At 45.2% G+C, this 24,187-nt stretch overlaps 1 protein-coding gene across 3 annotated transcripts in view; it reads left to right on the top strand.

The window, feature by feature from the left end:
- Positions 1-22,957, top strand: part of LOC141270720 (uncharacterized) — a 47,159-nt gene extending 24,202 nt beyond the window's left edge. The window contains exons 2-10 of one of the 3 annotated variants that reach the window (XM_073680814.1): positions 1,191-1,339; positions 1,469-1,648; positions 1,732-1,855; positions 1,939-2,036; positions 10,077-10,256; positions 10,340-10,463; positions 10,547-10,641; positions 11,300-11,390; positions 19,267-22,957. In XM_073680814.1, the coding sequence (XP_073536915.1) occupies positions 1,262-1,339; positions 1,469-1,648; positions 1,732-1,855; positions 1,939-2,036; positions 10,077-10,256; positions 10,340-10,463; positions 10,547-10,641; positions 11,300-11,390; positions 19,267-20,690 (2,394 nt within the window). In that variant the 5' untranslated portion in view covers positions 1,191-1,261 and the 3' untranslated portion in view covers positions 20,691-22,957. Of the gene's footprint in view, positions 1-1,190; positions 1,340-1,468; positions 1,649-1,731; positions 1,856-1,938; positions 2,037-10,076; positions 10,257-10,339; positions 10,464-10,546; positions 10,642-11,299; positions 11,391-19,263 lie in introns of all 3 variants that reach the window. The other 2 variants (XM_073680813.1, XM_073680815.1) reach the window with 2 other exon arrangements.
- The last annotated feature ends 1,230 nt before the right edge of the window (positions 22,958-24,187 follow it).

The raw sequence follows: 24,187 nt of genomic DNA, 5'->3' as shown, positions 1-24,187 counted from the left end.
GACATCGTCCATTAAGTGTACAATTTCTTCTGCATAAATGTTTTACATTTTGTTGAATAAATGAGTTTTTAAGGGATGGTGAGTGCCACCTTTCTTTTTCTCCTTCACAAGACCCATCATTCGGTATGTGGAAACTTGTGGACCCGTAATCTTCCACCATGTTGTTGAAGCACTGTATACTGCTAATACGGACACATTTTGGCTATGCTATTTCTCCCTTCCGAGGTGGTGCCGTTGCCCCAGCTGCGTTGCCAACTTTCTTCTCTTCGGCCTCGTCCTTTCACCAAGCCCCCGCTGTCAAGTGGGCATGCTGTCAGTAGTGCATCTACCAGCGTGTGGTTGTATTCCCGCATTTTCCAATCCCGCTCCAGTGACGGAAGTAAGCATGGTATGTTGTCATTGTAGCAGGGATCCAGCAGGGTGGCCATCCAGTAATCGGTACTGGTAACAATCCGGGGAACTCAGCGGTTGTTGCTCAGGTACAGTAGCTTCTCTTGGGTAGAGGGCAGAAAAAAAAGTATACAGATATTACAACATGGGAAACTTCTTATTTTGAAGTATAACATCGTTTAAAAACAGGAAGGGAAATGTTTTACCTCACAAAAAGAATCAGCTGTGATCCCGTGCTGTAATGTCTGTATACTCTTTTGTTTCCTCCCCTGCCATGAGATGTGGTATGGTCAGACCATGTCCCTGCACGGTCAGACACAGCCATTACACAGTACACAGCAGGGGAACATTTATAAGATTATCTCAGCACAGGGACATTTTATTTAAACACATCCAATTGTGGAGGTTATTACTATTCCAAAATCTATTGATTAAAATGAGCTTTTCTTTATGGGAAATCCCTTTTAATGTTCTATCATTATCTGTTACTGACATGCCCTGTTCTGCCGTCCCGATCTCTGTGGATGTGCCCTGCACTATATAACTTGTTTTTATGGAATATTTATTTAACAAAGATTCAGATAATTTTGATTTTTCTTTTAGATTTGTACTGTGTTTTTGGGCTGGATTGGAGAGATTGTGATAAATCTCTGTATGTGACTATAATGTGGTTGTGTGTTATACCGGGGGCAGGACGGGGCCATGACTGGATGTAGTGATCATGTGAAGCCGGTAACAGCTCCGGAGATTTCTTACATGGGATCTTTATGATGTTACATCGTCATCTTCTCCCCATTCAGGTCCCTACAATATCTGATCCTCTCAGTGGAGATCTTCTATATAAGAGAATTTTCCTCATTGACCATCAAGGATGGATAATGACAGGAACAAGATGGTGGAGAAGATATTTGATTTCACCCTAGAGATTCTCTTCCAGCTTACTGGAGAGGTGAGAGATTCTGATGACGTCACATTACATCATTCTTATCTATGGGAATAACAGATGGACAGAACTGGAGAGGTGAGGACTCTGGAAATGTCTGTAGTGAGATTTATTAATGTGTCTCTCCATAACCAGGATTACACAGTAGTGAAGAAGACCTCTAGTGAGCGCTGTCAGGCCCCTGTGTCTGAGGGATGGGGAAGACCCCTGAGCCAAATCACGGGACCTCCACCTCACCCCCTGATACACAAGGACATCAATGACCAGAAGATCCTAGAAGTCACCTACAAGATGATTGAGCTGCTGACTGGAGAGGTGACACTGCTGGGAATGCTGGGACATTATACAGTAATGCTATGAAGGGATCGGGGGGATGACGGTATCATTGTATGTGTCAGGTTTCTATAAGGTGTCAGGACGTCACCATCTATTTCTCCATGGAGGAGTGGGAGTTTTTAGAAGGACACAAAGATCTGTACAAGGACGTCATGATGGAGGTTCCCCAGCCCCTCACATCACCAGGTAATAGACAGGACTAAATACACACGGCCTATAATTATCTGTATGTAAAGAATGAATTCAGTCCCTGTATGTGTTTCCTACAGTTCTATCCAGTAAGAGGACAACACCAGAAAGATGTCCCCGTCCTCCTCTTCTACTGGACTATAAACATGAAGATACCAATGTACCTCAGGATCATCAGGTAGATGGGGGAAAGGTGTCATGAAATCTTCCCTATGTGTAGGTGGCTGTGAAGGTCTCATGTGTAGTCTTGTTTTATACACCAGTATAAGGGAAGAGTCAGACGGCGTATAACTCGGACGAGGATTACATCACAATGCTCAAACTGGCTAGCGGCTCTCCCGACCCGAGTATGACAGCCTGTTTTTTTTTTTTTAAAGTTGGGGAGGCCCTAAAAAATTGGGAATGGCAAATAGAATGAACAAATTGAGGTGGAATATAACAATGGATGGGTGCGGCTGGTATACTTTTCCAGTCTGCCAATGATACGGACATATCCTATGGGATCCACACCTGGTTCATTTGAATGACTGTGAGCTTGCCCACATTGGCTGTGGACAGGCAAATGAGCCTGTCTGCTCATACACCTTACCGAGCTAAACATGCGTTCCAACAGTACACTTGCCGCAGGGCAGGCTAGCACCTTAAAGGCATAAAAGGCAAGCTCAGGCCATTTGGAGACCCAAAAGTTAAATGGGGCAGAGCCATCTCAGTATGTGGAAACGTGTGGACATGTACTCTTCCACCATGTTGTTGAAATGCTATCTCCTGCAAATACGGACCGTAGCTGAAGGTGGTTTGTTGTGGCGTGCTGAGGGAGGTTTTCCACATTTTGGCAATGCTAACCCACCCTTTCGAGGTGGTGGCAGTGCCCCAGCTGTGTTGGGGACTTCCTGCAACTCTTCCTCTGCCTTGTTCTTCCACTGATCCCTTGCTGTCAGGTGGGAACGCAGTCAGTAGTGTGTCTACCAGCGTGCGCTTGTATTCATGAATTTTTCGATCCTGCTCCAGTTACACAAGTAGGGATGGTACGTCGTCCTTTTAGCTTGGATCCAGCACGGTGGCCACCCAGTAATCTGCACTGGTAACAATCCGAGCAACTCGGTGGTCGTTGTGCTGGTACAGCAGCATGTATTGGCTCATCTGTGCCAGGCTGCCCAGAGGCAACGACAAACTGTCCTCGGTGGGAGGTGTATCGTCTGGGTCCTCTGTATCCCCCCAGCCATGCTCCAGTGATGCCTGTGAGCTCCTTTGAGTGCCGAAGCCAAAAGAAAAATTCCCCTAAAAAAAATAATCCTTTATTAATCAATTTAAAATACCAGAATATTGGTAGACTCTCCTAATTAGAGGTAAAATAGCGTGTGGCATACTGACAGATATAACAGTAGGGGTTTACAGAAACTAGGTATTACAAATCAAATATCCCTATATTAGCCCTAGGTCCATTCACCCTACCTTGCCGTGGAGGTTGGCACCCTAAATATGCGAAATGGCGCCCCCACTCAACTTCGGCTGGCCCTTATAGGCCCTATTGTATACCCTATCACAAAAATTACATGTGCCAAAAACAACAATACGTGATCAAAAAATATCCAAAATATATTGCACATGTGTCCAGATCTCAAGATACCTGCCTCTATTGTCTGAATGAATATGGCATTACAATCCCATGTGCATGGATTTTACAGTATATACACTGGTGTGCACTAATACTAATAGTCTAATTATTCAATAACCTTTTGTACAATAGCATATGGAGACCACAGTTAAACATCCCATAAACAGATAGTATACATACTTATATGCTCTTATAAAAGCGGTTGGTCACTCCAATAGTGTATTGCATAACCCCAAAACCCATGGAAAAACCTTAGTAGGTTCAATATTTCACCCTTATTCGAATCAAGGGTAAAGAATTTTATAAGTGCAATATACATGCTTTTGAGGAGCTGCCCACTTTCTAAAGACTATGATACTTTTCCAGCAACGGACCACCATTTTTGTTAATATTATTATTGTGTTTTATTAGTGATTTACTTGTTATGTTTTATATAGTTCTGCTAACTTGTCAGTATGTGCACTAGATTCACTGGTAAAATGTCCAACATTCCACTAATCTGTATCTCAGGAGTATCTAACTATTGTTCCAATAGCCAATAATCTCCTTATGTCTGTGTAGATTGTAGACTCAGTGGAGCCGTCACCACAGGGGGTCTTGCAGGCAGTCTCAGATGAAGGCTTCTAGAATATTCTTCATTGTTTAGCGAACAGTGAATGTTTAAGGGGGAGGGTGTGATCACTTCTGGCCTGGGAGAGGACTGAGCCCAGTGGAAGAAAGGACAGACATGTTTTAGGAGAGTTGTATGGAAGGATTGAAGGAAGAAGATCATGGACTGTGGCTACAGACTATACTGGCTGGAGATACGAAATCTGTGGGCCAACCAAAAGTTGGGAGACAGTGATTATGGCCTTCTACAAAGCCAGTGGAACTACTGAACCCAGATTGGGAATTTGAGGATTGAGAGAACTGTTTTTTGGCCATTTACCTGGAATTGCTTATTACCATGGCTGTGATCAATAAAATATTGTTGCATCGTTAACCTGCCTAGGTGATTACTTACAACCCACAACCTCGGATCTTTACAAGTGGTGGCAGCGGTGGGATCACCTATATCTGGAGAGCATACCAGGGAAAGTTACCAAGCGGTGACTTGGCAGAAGAGATGACGGAGGATGGACCGACTGAGTTGAGGAGGATGCTGGACGCGCTAGGAGAGCGGGCCACGGAGATGGAGCTGGCGGCAGTGTTAAACAAATTTCTGGGTGTGCATGTAGCGATTCCCCCACCCGCCCCAGTGCAGAGGACAGTGGGTAACAGGAGAGAGGGGCCTACATCTTTAAGGTACCGAGATATACCACAGTTTAATGAGGACACCTCAGATATTGATGAACATCTCCGGTTATTTGAGAACCTCTGCACCTCTGCCTGCTGCATGAGGTGTCAGTCAGTGACTGGCCAAGATATTTGAGTGTTGGCCTGACCGGAAAAGCAAGAGAAGCTTTTAATAACTTGTCTTTGATGTATCAGAGATGTTACTCTACCATTCGCAGTGCATTGCTAGAGACGTGTGCCGTCATGCCGGAAACCTACTGGAGGAAGTTTCGGGAGACTGACAAGCCCGCTGCGCACACACATCGGGAGTTTGCCAACACACTATGTACAGCATGTACTCGGTGGATAGAAGGACTGAGGGCTCGGGAAGCAGAACATGTAATGGATATAATCATGCTGGAGCAATTTATGTCAAAGCTCCCAGGTAATTTAAAAGAATGTTTGGCAGATAGAAAACCACTCAGCCTGGATGAGGCTGCAAGATTGGCTGATGATTGGTCTGCTAATCGACCAGGGCAACGTGGAAGTACAGCCCCAGTGAGTCGGGAACAGGAGCTTACAGGGAGGCCATTGAAACCCATGGACTGGCCAGAGGAGGAATGGCAGGGAGTTCGGACTTCACAAAGAGGGGGAGGTTGCCCAAGCCCCCATGTACGGCCCGTGTTGGGGCTAGGAAGGCTTAACTGCCATAACTGTGGACACATGGGGCATTTTGCCAGGGAATGCTGGGAACGTTCTAGCCCACATCACAACCTAGGACAAGGATTGGTGTGCCACTGGGCAAATGTCGTAACCCAAAGCCAAAGACCGGTTCTCAATGCTTCAGCCGAGAGGGAGCGGCACTATCTGCAGACTAGCCCCCCACCTGTGGTGAGTAATACACAAAATACAATAACTGCTACCATGAAGGAATGTGACCTGGGAGAGGGAAATGACAGGGAGGAGGGCCAGGGACTTCGGGACACTGGTTCTACCATCTCTCTGGTCAGCCCAAGTATTGTCTCCCCAGAACACTATTTATCAGGCCACCAAGTGACCATCCCCCTAACTGGGTGTCAGCACTCTGAGGTTGGTCGCAATGGATACAAGTTTGGTTCTCATTGGGCACGTGTGGAGCTTCCCAGGACAAACTGGGGATCAGGGGGGGGATATGGAGGACCCCGCGGAAAGGGACAGACCCCTGATCCAGCGAACTAAATACAGAGTCCTTGTCTCCGGGCTTCCCCCATCGGGAAGTTGGCAGGATCTGAAAGACCATATGAGAGAAGCTGGAGATGTCTATTACACTGACGTATACCAGGGTGGAATGGGGACTGTGGAGTATATTCGCAAGGACGACCTGGAATATGCTTTGAGGAAACTGGATGACATCAAAGTTTCGTTCTCATAAAGGCGAGATCTCTTAAATTCGTGTCCGTGCTGAAAAAGTGGGGGAGGTATGTGAGGAGCTGCCCACTTTCTAAAGACTATGATACTTTTCCAGCAACGGACCACCATTTTTGTTAATATAATTATTGTGTTTTATTAGTGATTTACTTGTTATGTTTTATATACCGTAGTTCTGCTAACTTGTCAGTATGTGCACTAGATTCACTTGTAAAATGTCCAGCATTCCACTAATCTGTATCTCAGGAGTATCTAACCATTGTTCCAATAGCCAATAATCTCGTTATGTCTGTGTAGATTGTAGACACAGTGGAGCCGTCACCACAGGGGGTCTTGTAGGCAGTCTCAGATGAAGGCTTCTAGAATATTCTTCATTGTTTAGCGAACAGTGAATGCTTAAGGGGGAGGGTGTGATCACTTCTGACCTGGGAGAGGACTGAGCCCAGTGGAAGAAAGGACAGACATGTTTTAGGAGAGTTGTGTGGAAGGATTGAAGGAAGAGGATCATGGACTGTGGCTACAGACTATACTGGCTGGAGATACGATATCTGTGGGCCAACCAAAAGTTGGGAGACAGTGAGTATGGCCTTATACAAAGCTAGTGGAACTCCTGAACCCAGATTGGGAATTTGAGGATTGAGAGAACTGTTTTTTGGCCATTTACCTGGAATTGCTTATTACCATGGCTGTGATCAATAAAATATTGTTGCATCGTTAACCTGCCTATGTGATTACTTACAACCCACAACCTTGGATCTTTACAATGCTCAACAGAAGATTTTAGATATTTATCCCATCAGAGTGTACTGTCCTGTCCCAACGCGTTTCTCCCTGATTGTTGGAGTTCATCAGGGGACTTCAAAAACATCAGAGATTCAGGGTCATAGACACAGGTACTATCATTGTGTAGCTCCTGAGGTCACAAAGTTAATGCTGTAAACCTCAGCAGGTTTCTGTTTCTTAAATAGCCAACACATAATGTCAGTCACTCATCAAATCAAAATCATCTGTTGTCAATCTTGGACACACACATGCGTCCCATTCGTCCAAGGACCCTTGCCATTCTTCCTTGTGTTCCATGATGCTTAGTGGAACGCTATGCATCCCACCAGAGACGTCACCTGAAACCGGAAGTGACGTATGCAAAATGGTCGTCGGCAGCATTGCTGTTAGTGGTTTATTCTGTACCACTTCTGAGATATTGATGATATTAGTGACAATACATGAAATTGCCTATAATTAGTGGTTTATTAAATACCACTTTTGAGATATTAATGACATTCCCTCCTTTTGAATCATAAGGAGTGATGGTTATTATATTATTGGATATGAGTAAATTGGTACTTTATGGGGGTATTACCACCTCTTTAGGACGAATTTTGCCAGCTGAAATGCATTTTTGCAGTTCACAGAAGCCTAGTGGGACTTGGCCTGTGCTCCATGAATATGTCATTTCCGTGTTGGAGTGGAACGAATTTGCGTTCTACCCGCCTGCTGCCAACAACCATTTTAAATGCGTCACTTACGGTTTCGGGTGACTTATCTGGTAGGACACATAGCGCTTCTATGAGCATCATGGAACAGTGAGAAGGGATGGGAACGCATGTGTGTGTCAAAGATTGACAACAGGTGATTTTGATTTGATGAGTGATTGACTATGAGTGTTGGCTATTTAAGAAGCAGAGACCTACTGCCTGAGGTTTACAGCATTAACTCTGTGGCCTCAGTAAATCCACAATGATGGTACCTGTGTCTATGACCCTGAATTTCTGATGTTTTTGAAGTTCCCTGATGAACCCCAAAGATCTGTGGGGAGAAACGCGTTGGGACGGGACAGTACCCTCTGATGGGATAAGTATCTGAAATCTTTTGTTGAGCATGTATATTGCACTTATATAATTGTTTGTCCTTGAGTCGAATAAGGGTGAAATATTGAACCTACTAATGTTTTTCCATGGGCCTTGGGCTTGTGCAATACACTGTTGGAGTGACCAAATACTGTTATTAGTGCATAGAAATATGTATACTATCCGTTGTTTATGGGATGTTTAACTGTGGTCTCTATATGCTATTGTGCAATACGTTATTGAATAATTAGACTATTAGTATTAGTTCATACTAGTGTATTTACTGTAAAATCCATGCACATGGAATTGTACAATATTCATTTAGACAATAGAGGCAGGTATCTTAAGATCTGGACACGTGTCCTTGGGAAGGTGCAATATATTTTGGATATTTTTTAATCACGTATTGTTGTTTTTGGCACATGTAATTTTTGTGATCGGGTATACAATAGGGCCTATAAGGGCCAGCCGATGTTAAGTGGGGTTGCCATTTCACATATTTAGGGTGTCAGGTAGGGTGAGTGGACCTACGGTGAATATAGGGATATTTGATTTGCAATACCTGGTTTCTGTAAACCCCCTACTGTTAAAATAGCGTGTGACACACTGACAGATATATCTCCAATTGGGAGTGTCTACCAATATTCTGGTATTTTAAATTGATTAATAAAGGATTATTTGTTTTAGGGGAATTTTTCTTTTTGTTAAGGTCTATTGACCCCTGTTGTATATATCTTTTGGTTTTCTTCTTTGAGTGCCACCCTGCTAAGAACCCGGTTACTCATCATCATCCTCCAAACCTGCCGCTGGCTCAACAGTTGTGTACATAACCTCTGTTTGTACAGGAACCAACCTTCGGAGCCATGTGTGGTCAACTGGCCTGATAATGGTGTGAATATTCCCTGTCTCTCCTCCTCTTCCTCCTGTACCACCACCTCATCCATCATCTCCTGAAGCATTTTTTCAAGCAGACATAGAAGTGGCATAGTAACACTGATGATGGTGTCATCAGCACTGGCCACGTTGGTGGAGTACTTGAATCTGCGCAACACGGCACACACGTCCCGCATGGAGGCCCACTCGTTGGTGGTGAAGTGGTGTTGTTCTGCAGAGCGACTCACCCGTGTGTGCTGCAGCTGAAACTCCGCTATTTCCTGCTGCTTCTTGCACAGTCTCTCCACCATATGTAAGATGGAGTTCCACCTTGTGGGTACGTCGCATATGAGTCGGTGAGTGGGAAGGCAGAAGTGACGCTGTAGCGCACACAGGCGAGCAGCAGGGTGAGAACGCTGAAGGCTCACACAGGCGACCTGCACTTTAAGCAGCAGTTATGACCTAATGGGGTAATTTTTAAGGAAGCTCTGCACCACCAAATTCAACACATGGGATGTGCATCAAACTGGCTAGGCCCAGAGCTGCTATGAGATTTTGCCCATTATCACTCACCAGCAGGCTGGGCTTGAGGTTCAGCGGCATTAAACACTCATCGGTCTGTTCACAGCTCCTGCACAGTGTAGAATCTTTCCCCCAAGCAGATGAGTTTCAGAACAACCTCCTGTCGTTTCCCCCTGGCCGTGCTGAAGTTGTTTGGTGCAGGTGTTACACTGACCGGATGAGGAGGAGGCAACATTGACAGAGAGACATCCAGCAATCCTTGGAGTTGGTAGTACATGCACCAGAACACCTTCTGCTTCAGGCCCAGCCGCCACTACATTTACCCAGTGGGCAGTTAGGGAGGTGTAATGTCCCTAGCCGGGCTTACTGATCCACATATCAGTGGTTATGTGGACCTTGCCACTGATCTGGAGAAATGGAGGCGGCTGGGAACCACATACTGTGTATTACAGTCACTGCCATCAGTTTTTTAAAACTGTCCGTCTCTACCAGCCTTCTCCAATGGGTAGAGATCTTCAGTATAAGGATATTACACCTAACCCTAGAGATCCTCTTCCGGCTTACTGGAGAGGTGAGAGATTCTGATGACGTCACATTACATCATTCTTATCTATGGGAATAACAGATGGACAGAACTGGAGAGGTGAGGACTCTGGAAATGTCTGTAGTGAGATTTATTAATGTGTCTCTCCATAACCAGGATTACACAGTAGTGAAGAAGACCTCTAGTGAACGCTGTCAGGCCCCTGTGTTTGAGGGATGGGGAAGACCCCTGAGCCCAATCACGAGGCCTCCACCTCACCCCCTGATACATGAGGACATGAATGACCAGAAGATCCTAGAACTCACCTACAAGATGATTGAGCTGCTGACTGGAGAGGTGACACTACTGGGAATGCTGGGACATTATACAGTAACACTATGAAGGAATCAGGGGCATGATGGTATCATTGTTTGTTTCAGGTTCCTTTAAGGTATCAGGATGTCGCTGTCTATTTTTCCACGGAGGAGTGGGAGTATTTAGAAGGACACAAAGATCTGTACAAGGACGTCATGATGGAGGTTCCCCAGCCCCTCACATCACCAGGTAATGGACAGGACTAAATACACACGGCCTATAATTATCTGTATGTAAAGAATGAATTCAGTCCCTGTATGTGTTTCCTCCAGTTCTATCCAGTAAGAGGACAACACCAGAGAGATGTCCCCGTCTTCTTCTACTGGACTGTAAACAAGAAGATTTCAGTGTTCCTCAGGATCATCAGGTAGATGGAGAGAAGGTGTCATGAAATCTCCCCTATGATGTGTAGAAGGCTGTGTCAGTCATGTTTTATCAAGTCAGAGTCAAAGTCAGATGGCCATATAACTCGGACAGGGATTACATCATAATGCTAGAACTGGTTGTCGGCTCTCCAGACTCAACCATGACAGCATGTATTTCTATGCAATTATCAGGCTCGGACCGCACACCTAATATCATGCCTCAAGTGCCAACAATGAGCAATAGCGCAACCTCACTCAAAGTGGCTATTCAGTGTGTGTTTTATACCTTACAGGGCTGTGCAGTCAAAGTCGGTATAAAATGGACCGACTCCTAAAATTAATATGCTGTAAGTGTTTTCATAAGAATTTGGGAAAGTTATGAAATGTCCTATAAATGTCAGCTCTGTTCCTGATCTAAGGATTTAGGCTTTTAGTTGAGATAAATCTGTGCTGCACTTTATGTACATGCTCAGTAGTGAGGCAGTGCTGTGGAGTCGAGAGTCAGGGAAATTGAAAAGTCTGAATTAGTGGTTTGGCTTACCGACTCCACAGCCCTGTGTGGTGTAGACGACAGGATGAAGCTGATCATAGAAATTAGATGTTGTCTGGATCTTCTCAAACGTCTTCATCTGTCTGTGACTTTTACAATATTTCTTTCAGGGTAAAGATCTGACCCATATTAATACTACAGAGCCATATGTGAGGGGCGATGAGCGGTGTAAAGAGGAGATTCCTACAGATAACCGCACAGGTGAGTAGTGATCACTAAATGCAGAGAAACCACAGGTTCTAATCAGTCACTGACTTGTAAAGTAACTTTAGATGTTCAGGGTTTTTTCGGTTGTGTTCACATGAAACTTTTGATGTGCATGTAGGGGCTGATTCATTATGGAGTTACCCGGGACTATTCTTTTTTATTTTTATAATGTGCTAAGAACACATAGTGCTAAGAACACGCAGATAGTTGCTTTCTACCTACTTTTTGTGCCTACTGACACAGAGCTGTCACAGACTTCTCTTACTGGTGATTCAGCTTCTCTTCCATTCTGCTCTGTTGATGGGGTGTGACTGCTGATGTAATGCTGATTGACAGCCGGCTTCCCACAGGTCAAACTAACAATCACCATGATATCAGAAGTTATACCTTGTCGACAGAGCAGCCAGAAGAAGAGAGGCTGCTCACTGACATGGAGCAGCTGCATCACCGGCCGGAGTGGTCAGTCACCACTCTGACCCAGCGCTGAGTACAGCAGGCAAGTAATTGCCTCTGTTAGCAAATACCTGCCTGTTTAGTTTTTAGGCCTATAGTAAAAAAAAAACAAAACGGAGGTCTTAGACAATCTCCTCAAGAGTGGCACCATGTACACCAGTCTTTAATGAAGAGCAGTGGTGTGATAAATAATGCTGAATTCATTCAGATGTGCACATATTACTCCCTATCAGTGGTGCGCACCTCTGTGCACCTCGCCAGAAATGGTACCCATGTCAAGGACTGACTGGAGCAATATTTCTGATGGGTGTATGTTATGCCCTAAGCGATGAATTTGGCGGGCACCAGCAAGCCCCGTTCATGCTCCACCCACTTTGGCGGACCCTCCTTAGACTCGTGTGAAAGTGCGAAAAAGTTCGCAACATTTCAGCGTTTCACCCTTTTTTTGAGTAGCAGGATTGGAAGTGTTTCTGTGCTCTCCGGATTAAGGCATAATTATTGGTATGATAAAATTGTAGGTTTATTGTCAACGCGTTTCAGAGCCTACTGACTCCTTCAGGAAAACCATACATATATAACCAGTATACAATACAGTATTTTAAGGTTTTTCAACTGCGTCCAGAGCACATTTCTGAGCTGCTGCAGAGGAGATGACTCTTTACTCACAGGTCACTGTCCATCACAGGTCACTGTCCATAACAGGTCACTCTGCATCACAGGTCACTGTGCACAATGGATGTCTCTAAACATATTTTGAAGCATGTTAGTGTCAGTGACCTCTGATATATAAGGCAGAAACATTACCAGCCACAGGCTTCACTGTTATGTACAAGAGAATTTTCTCAGCCTAAAAACCTCAATAGCATTCTTCATTACATGTTATAATATACTGGTCTATACAGATATCTCTATATGCCAGTACATTAGAAGATACAATAAAGATGCAAAACAATTACAATAAACATGACATACTTTGTGTAATCGTTACAATTAAGTGAACAAATTATTTATGGTGATCGACAAATGGTGTGACTAAAAATGGTTGAATTTTTTTATTCATGTCAGTTAGGACAACTATTAAATAAGATCATCATTACACAACTTTGTTTTCTAAAAATGGAAACATATCGGAAGGCAGAAAGACCCCAATGTTCCTTTTGTATCTTCAACTGAGATCTGTGTGTCATCTGAGTGCTCTTTATTCTTCAAAGCAGCTGATAGAAGTGTAAGGTTTCTGCTTACTCTGTTGCATTTCAGATAGGCACACAAAACGGTTTAGTTAAGACGTCCAGGCTGGTTTATTAACACTCCATAAACAATGTCACACAAGCAAAGGAAATGAACAGCCTTTCTATGCAGGCAAAACAAAGTAAACAGTCCAAATAACAGCACTATAGTGATAGTCTAGGACACTCAGGCTGGATAGCATCCAGTATACCAACTTAGTCTGCAGACACCACACAGGAGGCCTTCTTACCTCCACACATTGTGCAATAAGGATACAGCTGGACTTCCTTATACCCGCCATACCGCGCCCCGGGGCGGGAATATGTGAGCAGCCAACCCCACCCATCTCCTTGCCACGCCCTATTAACACTCTCAGCACCATCCATGCCAGAGTTTGCTTTTGGGCTTACATCACTGAGGACAACCACCTCCTTGATGCATATCTCCCTTCAATGATGTGTCCGGCGGCCATTTTATGTATTCCTCCTCTTCCCAAAGTTGGGAGTCTTGGCATCTTCCGCCTTCATACAGTGGACTTTCGACAGAGGATCAGCATTGCCATGTAGTCTTCCGTGCCTATGCTCTACATGGAAGCTAAAATCCTGAAGAACGAAAAACCACCTGGTCACTCTGGCATTGTTCCCCTTTTTCTCTCGCATCCACCTCAGCGGGGCACGGTCTGACATTAACCTGAACTTCCTGCCTAATAGTTAATACACAGTGTCATCAAACAAGATAGCCTCTACAACAATAGTCAAACAACACAATACTAGAGCTCCCAATGGTGTCTCCATTAAAATGAGGCATAAATAGATGATTAAAATTACAGTTTTATTAAAGATAAAAATAAAATATACATACTATTAAGCAAAGGTATCCAAATGTAGCAATCAAATAACAAGGCATATAATCAAATAATTTTCTGATATAAACTAAGAGGATAACTTTATCAAGAGTTAGGTAAAATGCCACTTACATGTTGTAAAGGCTCTCTAATTACAACATGTAAATGGCATTTTACCTAACTCTTGATAAACTTCTGATAAAGTTATCCTCTTTCTCCCTATGTGCAATATTCTGGCCAGCTGATAGTATGTATTCAATATAAATATAATACAGGCACTTGCATCTTATTTATTTAGTTAGTTGTTGAAACACTACAGCACCTTGCACTTTGATTAAATTTGCTGCTAATATATTTGGAATATGGACATTTAGGCACAAGCACCTTGCAAAAAAAAAATTTTCTTTTCCTATTTTTTCATATCTATTGGCACTTTAAATCATTTAGGGACGACTAGAAAATACTTTATATCAGAAAATTATTTGATTATATGCCTTGTTATTTGATTGCTACATTTGGATACCTTTGCTTAATTTTATGTATATTTTATTTTTATCTTTAATAAAACTCATTTTAATCATCTATTTATGCCTTATTTTAATGGAGACACCACTGGGAGCTCTATCATTGTGTTGTTTTTCCTGCCTAATAGGTAGTATCTTAAAGTGTCCAACGGCCACTTTATGGCCTAACCCTTTTTATTCATGATGGAGTAGTCCTTCTCGCAGGAAGACCTTTTCGGACTCGGATACGTTATCGGATGTTCTACACCATTCACTTCCTGAGACCAGACCGAGGCGTCCATCTGGTCCCCAAACTCTTTAGAGGAGTCCAGAGCCACTAATACTGGCTGTGTACAAAGGGCTATCTCCAGTTCCTGGAATGCTGTCTCCACTTCTGGAGACCGCTTGGACATAGTCGACTTCATATCCTCAAGGAGGTCTGTCAGAGGTGCTGCTATCATGGAAAATTAGGGATGAACCAACAGTAGTAGCCCATGATGTCCAGAAATGCTCTGACCTGTTTCTTTGGGAACGGCTGTTGACCAGTCTGAATTGTGTCAACCTAATTCACTTGGGATTGGATCTCGCCCCTCCCGACGAAATAACCCAAGGGCTTAACTTCTCCATCCTCGTGGCACATTTCTTTGGGTTGATGGAAAACCCCACCTTCCTTAAATCAATAAATATCGCATGGACTATGCCTAGATGGCTTCCCCAATTCTGGCTTAAGGTCATGATATCATCCAGTTAAGCTCCGGCGTATGCCTTGTGGGGAGCTAGGATTCGGTCCATGGCTCTCTGGAAGGTGGCTGGAGCTCCTTCAAACTCAAATTACAACCTGATATACTGAAAACAGGGCCTGGGAGGTGGGAGGGTCTGAGAAAATTGTCCCAGACCTTTGATAGTGTTCCCCTGCCTCTGCTGTATCTGGTTTGTGTCTCCCTTGTCTCTACTTCTTGGTTGTCCAAGGAACTGTGACCTCTGCTGCCAGCGTTGTCAGATGGGAATGTTTTTTAATAAATCTTCAACTAAGGCTTTATGATGCTGCAACATTTTCGTAGACCTCTCCGCCACGGGAATGAGAGATGGAAAGTTCTCCTTGTAGCGTGGGTCTGGAAGGGATACCAACCAGTAATTAGTGTTGGCCAACGCGAGGGTCACGGGAAAGGCAGCGGAACATAAATTCAGCCACGCGTGCCAGACTGCCAACCACCAAAATTTCCCTACCCCACAAAGAGGACGACTGTCCATGTTCTCTTCCTCGTCCTCCTCCTCCCCGTCTTCAGGCCATACACGCTAAACAGACGGGATGAAAGTGGTGTGGGTAGTACCGTCTGTAGCGCAGGCAACCAGCTCCTGTTCTTCTTCCTCCTCTTCATTATCACCCAATCCGTGTTGAGAAGATGAGATGAGTAAAGCACCATGGAATAAATGGCGCTATAATAATAAATATTAAATAATGAGGCTGGGCTGTGTAGCATCACTCTGTATAATTTCTTGCTCCATCTCAACCTGCTCCACCTGCAAAGCGTCTTCTTTAATTGTGTGCAGCGAGCGTTTCAGTAGACAGAGAAATGGTATGGTTACACTGATTATTGCATCATTGCCGCTCACCATCTTGGTCAACTCCTCAAAGTTTTGGAGAGCAGCACAGATGTTAGACAACCATGCCCACTCATCAGCTCTTATGTGCAGAGGCTGACCGGAATACTGATGGTCATGTTGGAGCTGGTATTCAATTACTGCCTTCAGCTGCTCACAAAGCTTAGCCAACATATGTAATATTGAGTTCCAATGCGTGGTGACATCGCACACTAGTCGGTGAGCTGGAATATGCAAACGCTGCTGCAGCACTGCTAGGGCGGTGGAAGCTGTAGCTGACTTGCGGAAATGGGCATACATGCGGCGTACTTTATCAAGTAGCTCAGGCAGTTCTGGGTTTAGCACGTGTGCCAGGCATGGTACATGTGCGAGGTTGCCAAGCTTCAGAGCTGCCACCAGTTTACGGCCATTGTCACACATGACTATGCCTGGCTGTAGGTTCAGGGGTGAGAGCCAAAGATCAGTCTGGTCTGCTAGACCTTTCAACAACTCTGCAGCGGTGTGCGGTTTGTCACCTAAGCAGATTAGCTTCAGCAGAGGCTGTTGCTGCTTGGCCGAGGCAGTTCTTCTTGCTTGCGACTGATGTTGACATTTCGGAGATGGAGGATGTGCAGAAACTGCTGTAGAAAGTGGGGTAAACCCTGAATGAAATTGGGCCCGCATTCCTCGGTGTCGATTTCACTTGTTCCATCCCAGGGTTCAACTGGGTCCTGGCTTCCACAATATTCATCCAGTGTACCGTCAAGGAAATGTAGCATCCCTGGCCACAAGCACTTGTCCACGTGTCCGTGGTTAAGTGGACCTTCCCAGTAACAGCATTGGTCAGGGCATGGCTGATGTTATGGAACACATGATTTTGTAAGGCAGGGACAGCACACAGGGAGACATAGTGGTGGCTGGGGACAGAGTACTGAGGGACGGCCGCCACCATGGGGTTGGCTTCCATCTCCACAAGCCAAAATGGCAGCATTTCCAGGGCAAGCAGTCTGGAAATGTGGCCTGTGGGTTGGTGGCCTTGCGTCTCAAGGACTGGGATAGGGACAACTGAACGCTGCGCTGGGACATGGACGTGAACATGGTTGCTGATAGTGGTTGCAAGTGTGCAATGACAGGTGCAGGGTGGGAGGCATCTTCGCCTGCATCAAAGACAGGGGATTGGCGTGCATGTAGAACAGTGGAAGAGGCAGTGGTGTCACCCACAGACACGGTTTTTGGACCCTGGCGTTTGGCCCAAATAGACGGGTGCTTTGCTGTCATATGCCTGATCACGCTGGTGATGGTCAGGCTGGTAGTTGTACTGCCCCTGCTGATGCTGGCATTGCAGATGTTGCAAATTGCCTTTTTTTAGTTAACTTGACAGTCTTTAAAAAAAGTCAGACTTGGGAACACCTATCCCTTGGCCTGGCAACTTCCCCCATGTTGGTGTTCTGGGGAACAGTTGCCTGTATTGTGTCTCTGGCCACCCCTTGCATGTCACTTTCGCAGGTTGGTTCAGTGACTTCATCGTACACCACCTCGTCTTCCACTTCCGTACCTTGGTCGTCCTCCTGATTTGCTGACTTTAGAACATCACTTTTTGGCAATTGTCTCATCTTCATCCAACTCTTGTGGCCTCTTGCAGTTTCCCACCATCACCTTCTTGTGAGTGTGGCTGCTCAAATATTTGGGCATCCCTACCTGCGATCTCCTCATGTCCTCCTAGAAACGGGCAGGGCGAGAGGCCAGAATCTATAAATGGAAATGTGAACAGGTCTTCGGAGTGTCCAAGTGTGGGATCACTTGTCTCTGGGCACTCGGCATGGTGGGAAGAAGGAGGATCAGTGTAAGGATTATGTGGTCCAGAATCACGGCTACTGAGACTGGACCATGTAGAAGACCGGGTGGTGTTGGCAAACTGACTGAAAGCATTATCTGCTATTCAACCAATAACCCTTTCACACTGGTCTGGCTTCAAGAGTAGTGTTCTGCCCCCCACCCCCACTAAAGAGTGGGATCGGAAGCTAGGCCCCCATAATGTGTGCTTGTTGTGCTCCAGCAGCATGCACAGTTTCACCTTGCCCACGGCCGCTGCGCTCATCATCAGCATCACGTACACTTTCCTGTTCCTTACCACGTGCCTTGCCTACTTTAAATTGCAGATGATATTTCCCTGCTGAAAAAACTTTTCTGGATTTGTATCGCCGTAAAATTTGCCCAACTCAGATGGAATTGTTACACTGCAGTAGCAATATAGCGATGCTATTGCTTACTAACTGAGTCTGACTGTATGCTTTTGATGCACAACTGGCGCAGTTTAAATGACGTATAATATTTAGATGCTGAAAAAACTTTGTAGGATTTGTATCGCAGGATATTTAGCACACCTCATATGGACTTTTTTCACTGCTTGCACTATATAGTGATGCTACTGCAACCTACCAAGTCTGACTCTATGCTTTTGACGCACAACTTGAGCAGTATAAATGGTGTATTATTTTCTTTTCACAACAATTTGCAGGATTAAGAGCAAAAAGAATATTTGTAGCCATGAGAGAGGCTATTGATATGAGTTGCAGCAGACAGGACGTGCAATGAACCCTATCTTGTCCTACACTATTCCTTTTAGCACAATCTCTCCCTAAGTGCTACTAACAGCAGTTTTAATATTGATTATAATGAGCCCTAATAAGGGATGCTGTTGCAATTGAAAGAAATAAAATTGGTGTTGAATTGTCTCTTAATTCACCAGCACCTTTGCCTGCTTTGCCTGTTTCCGTTGGTAGACTGTGACGAGCATAGGGTCCTGAGTCTTATATAAACCCGATGACTCTTTGCTGCCAGCCAATCACAGTAATGCCACTACCAACATGGCTATGGCATTACAGTGACTGGCAGGCAATCCCCATATGTTTATTGGCTGTCTAAAAAGCGCCAAACATGCGGGGCGGGGACTCGAGCTTGAGCCCGAGCATTCAAAAAGTACTGAGTAACGAGGATCTCAAGAACACTGATGCTCGAGCAAGTGATGACCACGTTCACTCATTACTAATGGCTATAATAGAGTAGTGAAAATTTGTAAGGACATAATCTGGTGGCCTAACACTAATCTCAGTCCCTCTTTGTGGTCTGTTGTCTTAGTCTGTCAATAATTGAATTGTATTGCAGTTTTCATGAAAATGCTATAAAGTATATAATATAAATAGTAATATAATTCCTATGCAATGTTACTGAAAAACAATAAAATCATTTTTATTCTTAGCAGATGACTGTACCAGGAGATCTGAGGGACGTCTAATACTCTCGGATTTTTCAGCAGATCATCTTGGTGTCACACCAGATACTTGTGAAGAACATGTCATTATACCAGATATACCTCTAGATGTTATAAGAAAAAATCTGTTATCTGATCCTTTTCAACAGATCCTTGTTTCTGTTTCATCAAAGACAAATAAGAAAAACAAAAGGCTCAGAAGGGCTGTTGAACATGAAATGGCTTTCATAGGGGAGAAACCATTTTCATGTTCAAAATGTGGGAAATGTTTTACACACAAATCATGTCTTGTAACACATCAGAAAAGTCACACAGGGAAGAAGCCATATTCATGTTCAGAATGTGAGAAATGTTTTATAAAGAAATCACATCTTGATAGACATCAGATAATACACACAGGGGAGAAGCCATTTTTATGTTCAGAATGTGGCAAATGTTTTACCACAAAAGCGTGTATTGTTAGACATCAAACAATACACACAGGGGCAAAGCCATTTTCATGTTCAGAATGTGGGAAATGTTTTACATCAAAATCATGTCTTGCTAGACATCAGAAAATACACACAGGGGCAAAGCCATTTTTATGTTCGGAATGTGGGAAATCTTTTCATCGGAAAACACATCTTGTTTCACATCTGAAAAAGCACACAGGGGATAAGCCATTTTCATGTTCAGAATGTGGGAAACGTTATAGTGAGAAATCCCTGCTTGTTAAACATCAGAAAACTCACACAGGAGAGAAGCCATTTTCATGTTCAGAATGTGGGAAATGTTTTTATCTGAAAGAAAGTCTTGTTGCACATCTGAAAACTCACACAGGAGAGAAGCCATTTTCGTGTTTAGAATGTGGAAAACGATATAGTGAGAAATCCACACTTTTTAAACATCAGAGAATTCACACAGGAGAAAAGCCATTTTTTTGTTCAGAATGCGGGAAATGCTTTACACACAAATCAAATTTTGTGATGCATCAGAGAATTCACACAGGGGAGAAACCGTTTTCATGTTCAGAATGTGAGAAATGTTTTTCAGAGAAATCAAGTCTTGTTACACATCAGAGAATTCACACAGGGGAGAAGCCATTTTCATGTTCAGAATGTGGCAAATGTTTTACATATAGATCAACTCTTGTTACACATCAGATGAGTCACACAGGGGAGAAACCATTTTCATGTTCAGTATGTGGGAAATATTACAGTATTAAATCAAAACTTGCTAAACATCAGAGAATTCACACAGGGGCGAAGCCATTTTCATGTTCAGAATGTGGGAAATGTTTTACAACGAAATCAGTACTTAATAGACATCAGAAAATACACACAGGGGAGAAGCCATTTTCATGTTCAAAATGTGGGAAATGTTTTAATCGGAAAACAAATCTTATTACACATCTAAAAACTCACACAGGAAAGTAGCCGCTTTCTTTTTTTTTCAAATTCAAAGTTTTATTAATTTTGTAACTGCATAATATAACAATAAACAGAAGAAAATCAAAGTCTGAAAGAGAAAAACAGAAAAAAGGGACATATAGACATATATATTAATTTCATAAAGCATCAAAGCATATGAATAAAGAGGGATAATCATGGTATAAGTATCATGAAACCAATGTGTAGCGTCGGCGTCTCTGCCTCGTGCCGGGTAGAAACGCCGATCCCCTCACTGCCGCGGCCCCGGTCCGGCATCCTCCGGATCTCCTGCTGCATCTGCCCGGGGTGCGCGCAGCACGCGCAGTTCCCCGAGCACTGTACTTAGAGCGAGCGCGTGTGCGCTCCCTCCTTCTTAAAGGGGCCGCGTGCCGTCCTAAAGAGTCCCCGGACAATGGCTGGAGGACTGCCCTTATATAAGGCACCTCCTCCAAAATAGAGGTGCCTGTGCAAGGTTGTTGTTTTTGTGCTAACACTCTCCTCAGCCCTCAGGTTCCAGTGCCCGCCAGCCTGTCTATCCTATCAGCCGTGCCCGCCTGCCTATCAGCCGTGTCCGCCTGCCTGTCTACCAGCAGTACTCATCTGCTGTGCCTGTCTGCTTCGGCCATCAGTCCCGTGGGAGTCGCCTGCTCTCACACAAGGTCTGCCCTAGAGTGGTACCTGGTTCACCTTCCCGGTCCCTCCTTGGTTCACGGAGTCGACTAAGCCTTCGCTCTCAGATCTGTACCAAGAGTTCTCTCGCCAGAGATCCAAACAGGATACTATCCTGTCCTATCTGCGGACAGTGAACTCCCGCTTGGACGCGCTGTCCACCCCGTCTGTGTCTGCCTCTAACCAAGCAGCACCTGCTCCAGCGGCACCTCAACCCAGTGGTGCTCGGGCACCCAGCTATCTGCTCCTCCACGTTTTGGTGGTGATCCTGCCCTATGTCAGGGCTTCATAAATCAGTGCACACTGCACTTTGAGCTCCTGGCACACCAGTTCGCCTCCGCCTGGGCCAAGGTGGCATTCATCATGTCACACCTCACCGGAGAGGCGTTGGGGTGACTTAACCCTCTGTGGGAGAGGGGATCCTCTGGTGTCCGACCTCCAGGCCTTCCTCGCGGCTTTCTGGAAGGTGTTCGATGAGCCCGGACGAAAATCTTTGACTGCCTCCTCTCTTCTCTGACTCTGCCAAGGGAGTCTCTCTGTGGGACAGTGTGCCGTGCGTTTTCGCACCCTCGCATCTGAACTTGCCTGAAACAATGAGGCTCTGGTGTCCACCTTTTGGGAGGGCTTTTCCGGACGGATCAAGGATGAGCTTGCCGTTCGTGACATACCTCCCTCTCTGGACGACCTGGTGTCATTAGCTACACGGATCGACATCAGTTTTCAGGAGTGTTCTAAGGAGGTGACCCGTGAGAGAAGACCCCTGTGCCTCGCACCAAACTTCCGAAGGCCAGTCTCGCAACCAGCATCCCCTCCGGTGTCTTCTCCAAAGTCTATGCAAAGAGACCAAGTTAAGATGGTCAAATCTCGCCAGGATGTCCGCCGTGCCGAGGGGAGTTGCTTCTACTGTGGCAGTATATAGCATTTAATCCGCTCCTGTCCGGTGAGACCGGGAAACTTCAGTGTCTAGGACCACTCGGAGAGGTCGTCCTAGGCAAAAGTTCTTCCTCTCCACCTTTGACTCTGTCCGTTTCTTTTACCAGTAATGAGACCCTCTTCTTCGAGACTGCTTATCTGGATTCTGGAACCGCTGGGAACCTCATTCAACAGGTCGTTGTGGAGCGATATCAGATTCCTACCATACGTCTGGCTGATCCTTTAGCGGTTTCCTCTGTGGATAGAAAGCTTCTCTCTGTGACCATCTTGTTTGTCACTGAGCCTGTAACTCTTCAGGTGGGAATGCTACATTCGGAGAGGATCTCCTTTTACATGATGTCTCTCATCCCATCTTGCTTGGCCTGCCTTGGTTACAGAAACATGAGCCCATCCTGAATTGGAGATCGGGTGAGGTGCTCCGTTGGGGTCAGGAATGTCATAAGTCCTGTCTGATTCCGGTTCGTCCTGCTCGACCTCCGTCTACTCCAGCTAACCTACCTGGCCTGCTGGCGCCCTACTTGTCATATGCGGACGTCTTTGATAAAAAGGAGGCAGAGACAATACCACCTCATAGGCCGTATGATTGCCCCATCGACCTAATACCTGGTGCTTCACCTCCTCGCAGGCGAATCTACCCCTTGTCACTGGCCGAGACCCGTGCTATGTCTGAGTACATAAAAGAGAATCTTGCTAGGGGATTTATGCAGAAATTCACCTCTCCAGCTGGAGCAGGATTCTTCTTCGTCAAAAAGAAAGACGGCTCTCTTCGTCCATGTATCAACTATAGGGGCCTAAACCAGATTACCATCAAAAATAAGTACCCCCTGCCTCTCATCTCGGAGCTGTTTGACCGCCTAAAAGGCGCGAAGATTTTCACTAAGCTCGATCTTCGTGGGGCGTACAATCTGGTCCGGATTCGCCAGACGGCATTAAACACTAGGGATGGTCACTACGAGTACCGGTCTCTGTAATGCTCCAGCCGTCTTCCAGGAGTTAGTGAATGACATCTTCCGAGATCTCCTGTATTCCTGCGTGGTGTTGTACCTGTATGATATCTTGGTGTTCTCCCCTGATCTGCCCTCTCACCGAAGGGATGTTTGTCAGGTATTGCTGAGGCTCCGGAAGAATCACCTGTATGCAAAGTACGAGAAATGCCTCTTTGAGCAGACTTCCCTACCATTTTTGGGGTATATCACCTCTGAGACCGGACTGCGGATGGATCCTGAGAAGGTGTCTGCCGTCTTAAAGTGGCCCCGACCTGAGGAGTTGAAGGCTATTCAGCGGTTTCTGGGATTCGCTAACTACTACCACCTCTTCATTCCTCATTTCTCCTCTCGGACTGCTCCCATCTCTGCTCTCACCCGTAAAGGAGCGAATCACAGGGAATGGACTTCCGAGGTGGAAATTGCCTTGGTCTCTCTTAAACAAGCCTTCTCTTCCGCTACAGTGCTACATCATCCAGATTGCAATAAACAGTTCTTCCTGGATGTTGATGCCTCTTTCTCCGGGGCCGGCGCAGTGCTCACCCAGAAAACCTCGTCCGGGCGAATGGTGACATGCGGCTTCTTCTCCAAACTCTTTTTTTCTCCGTCCGCGCGCAATTATTCCATAGGAAATCGAGAACTGCTGGCCATCAAATTAGCGCTGGAGGAGTGGCACTACTTGCTTGAGGGGGCTCTGCACTCAGTGGTCATCTACACTGACCATAAAAACCTCGCTTACTTGCAAACCGCCCAAAGACTAAATCCACGTCAGGCCAGATGGTCTTTGTTCTTTGCTCGTTTCAGCTTCACTCTCCATTACCGCCCGGCAGACAAGAATATTAAAGCTGATGCTCTATCCCGCTCTTTCCGGTCTACCGACCAAGAGGAGGAGCCTCTACACATCATTGACCCCTCCAG

The sequence above is a fragment of the Phyllobates terribilis genome, unplaced genomic scaffold (genome assembly GCF_046119375.1).
Source record: "Phyllobates terribilis strain yellow unplaced genomic scaffold, ASM4611937v1 Scaffold_5__5_contigs__length_657084704, whole genome shotgun sequence".
NCBI lineage: Eukaryota > Metazoa > Chordata > Amphibia > Anura > Dendrobatidae > Phyllobates > Phyllobates terribilis.
The sequence above is the reverse complement of the archived record's forward strand: the minus strand, read 5'-3'. Positions and strand labels throughout refer to the sequence as shown.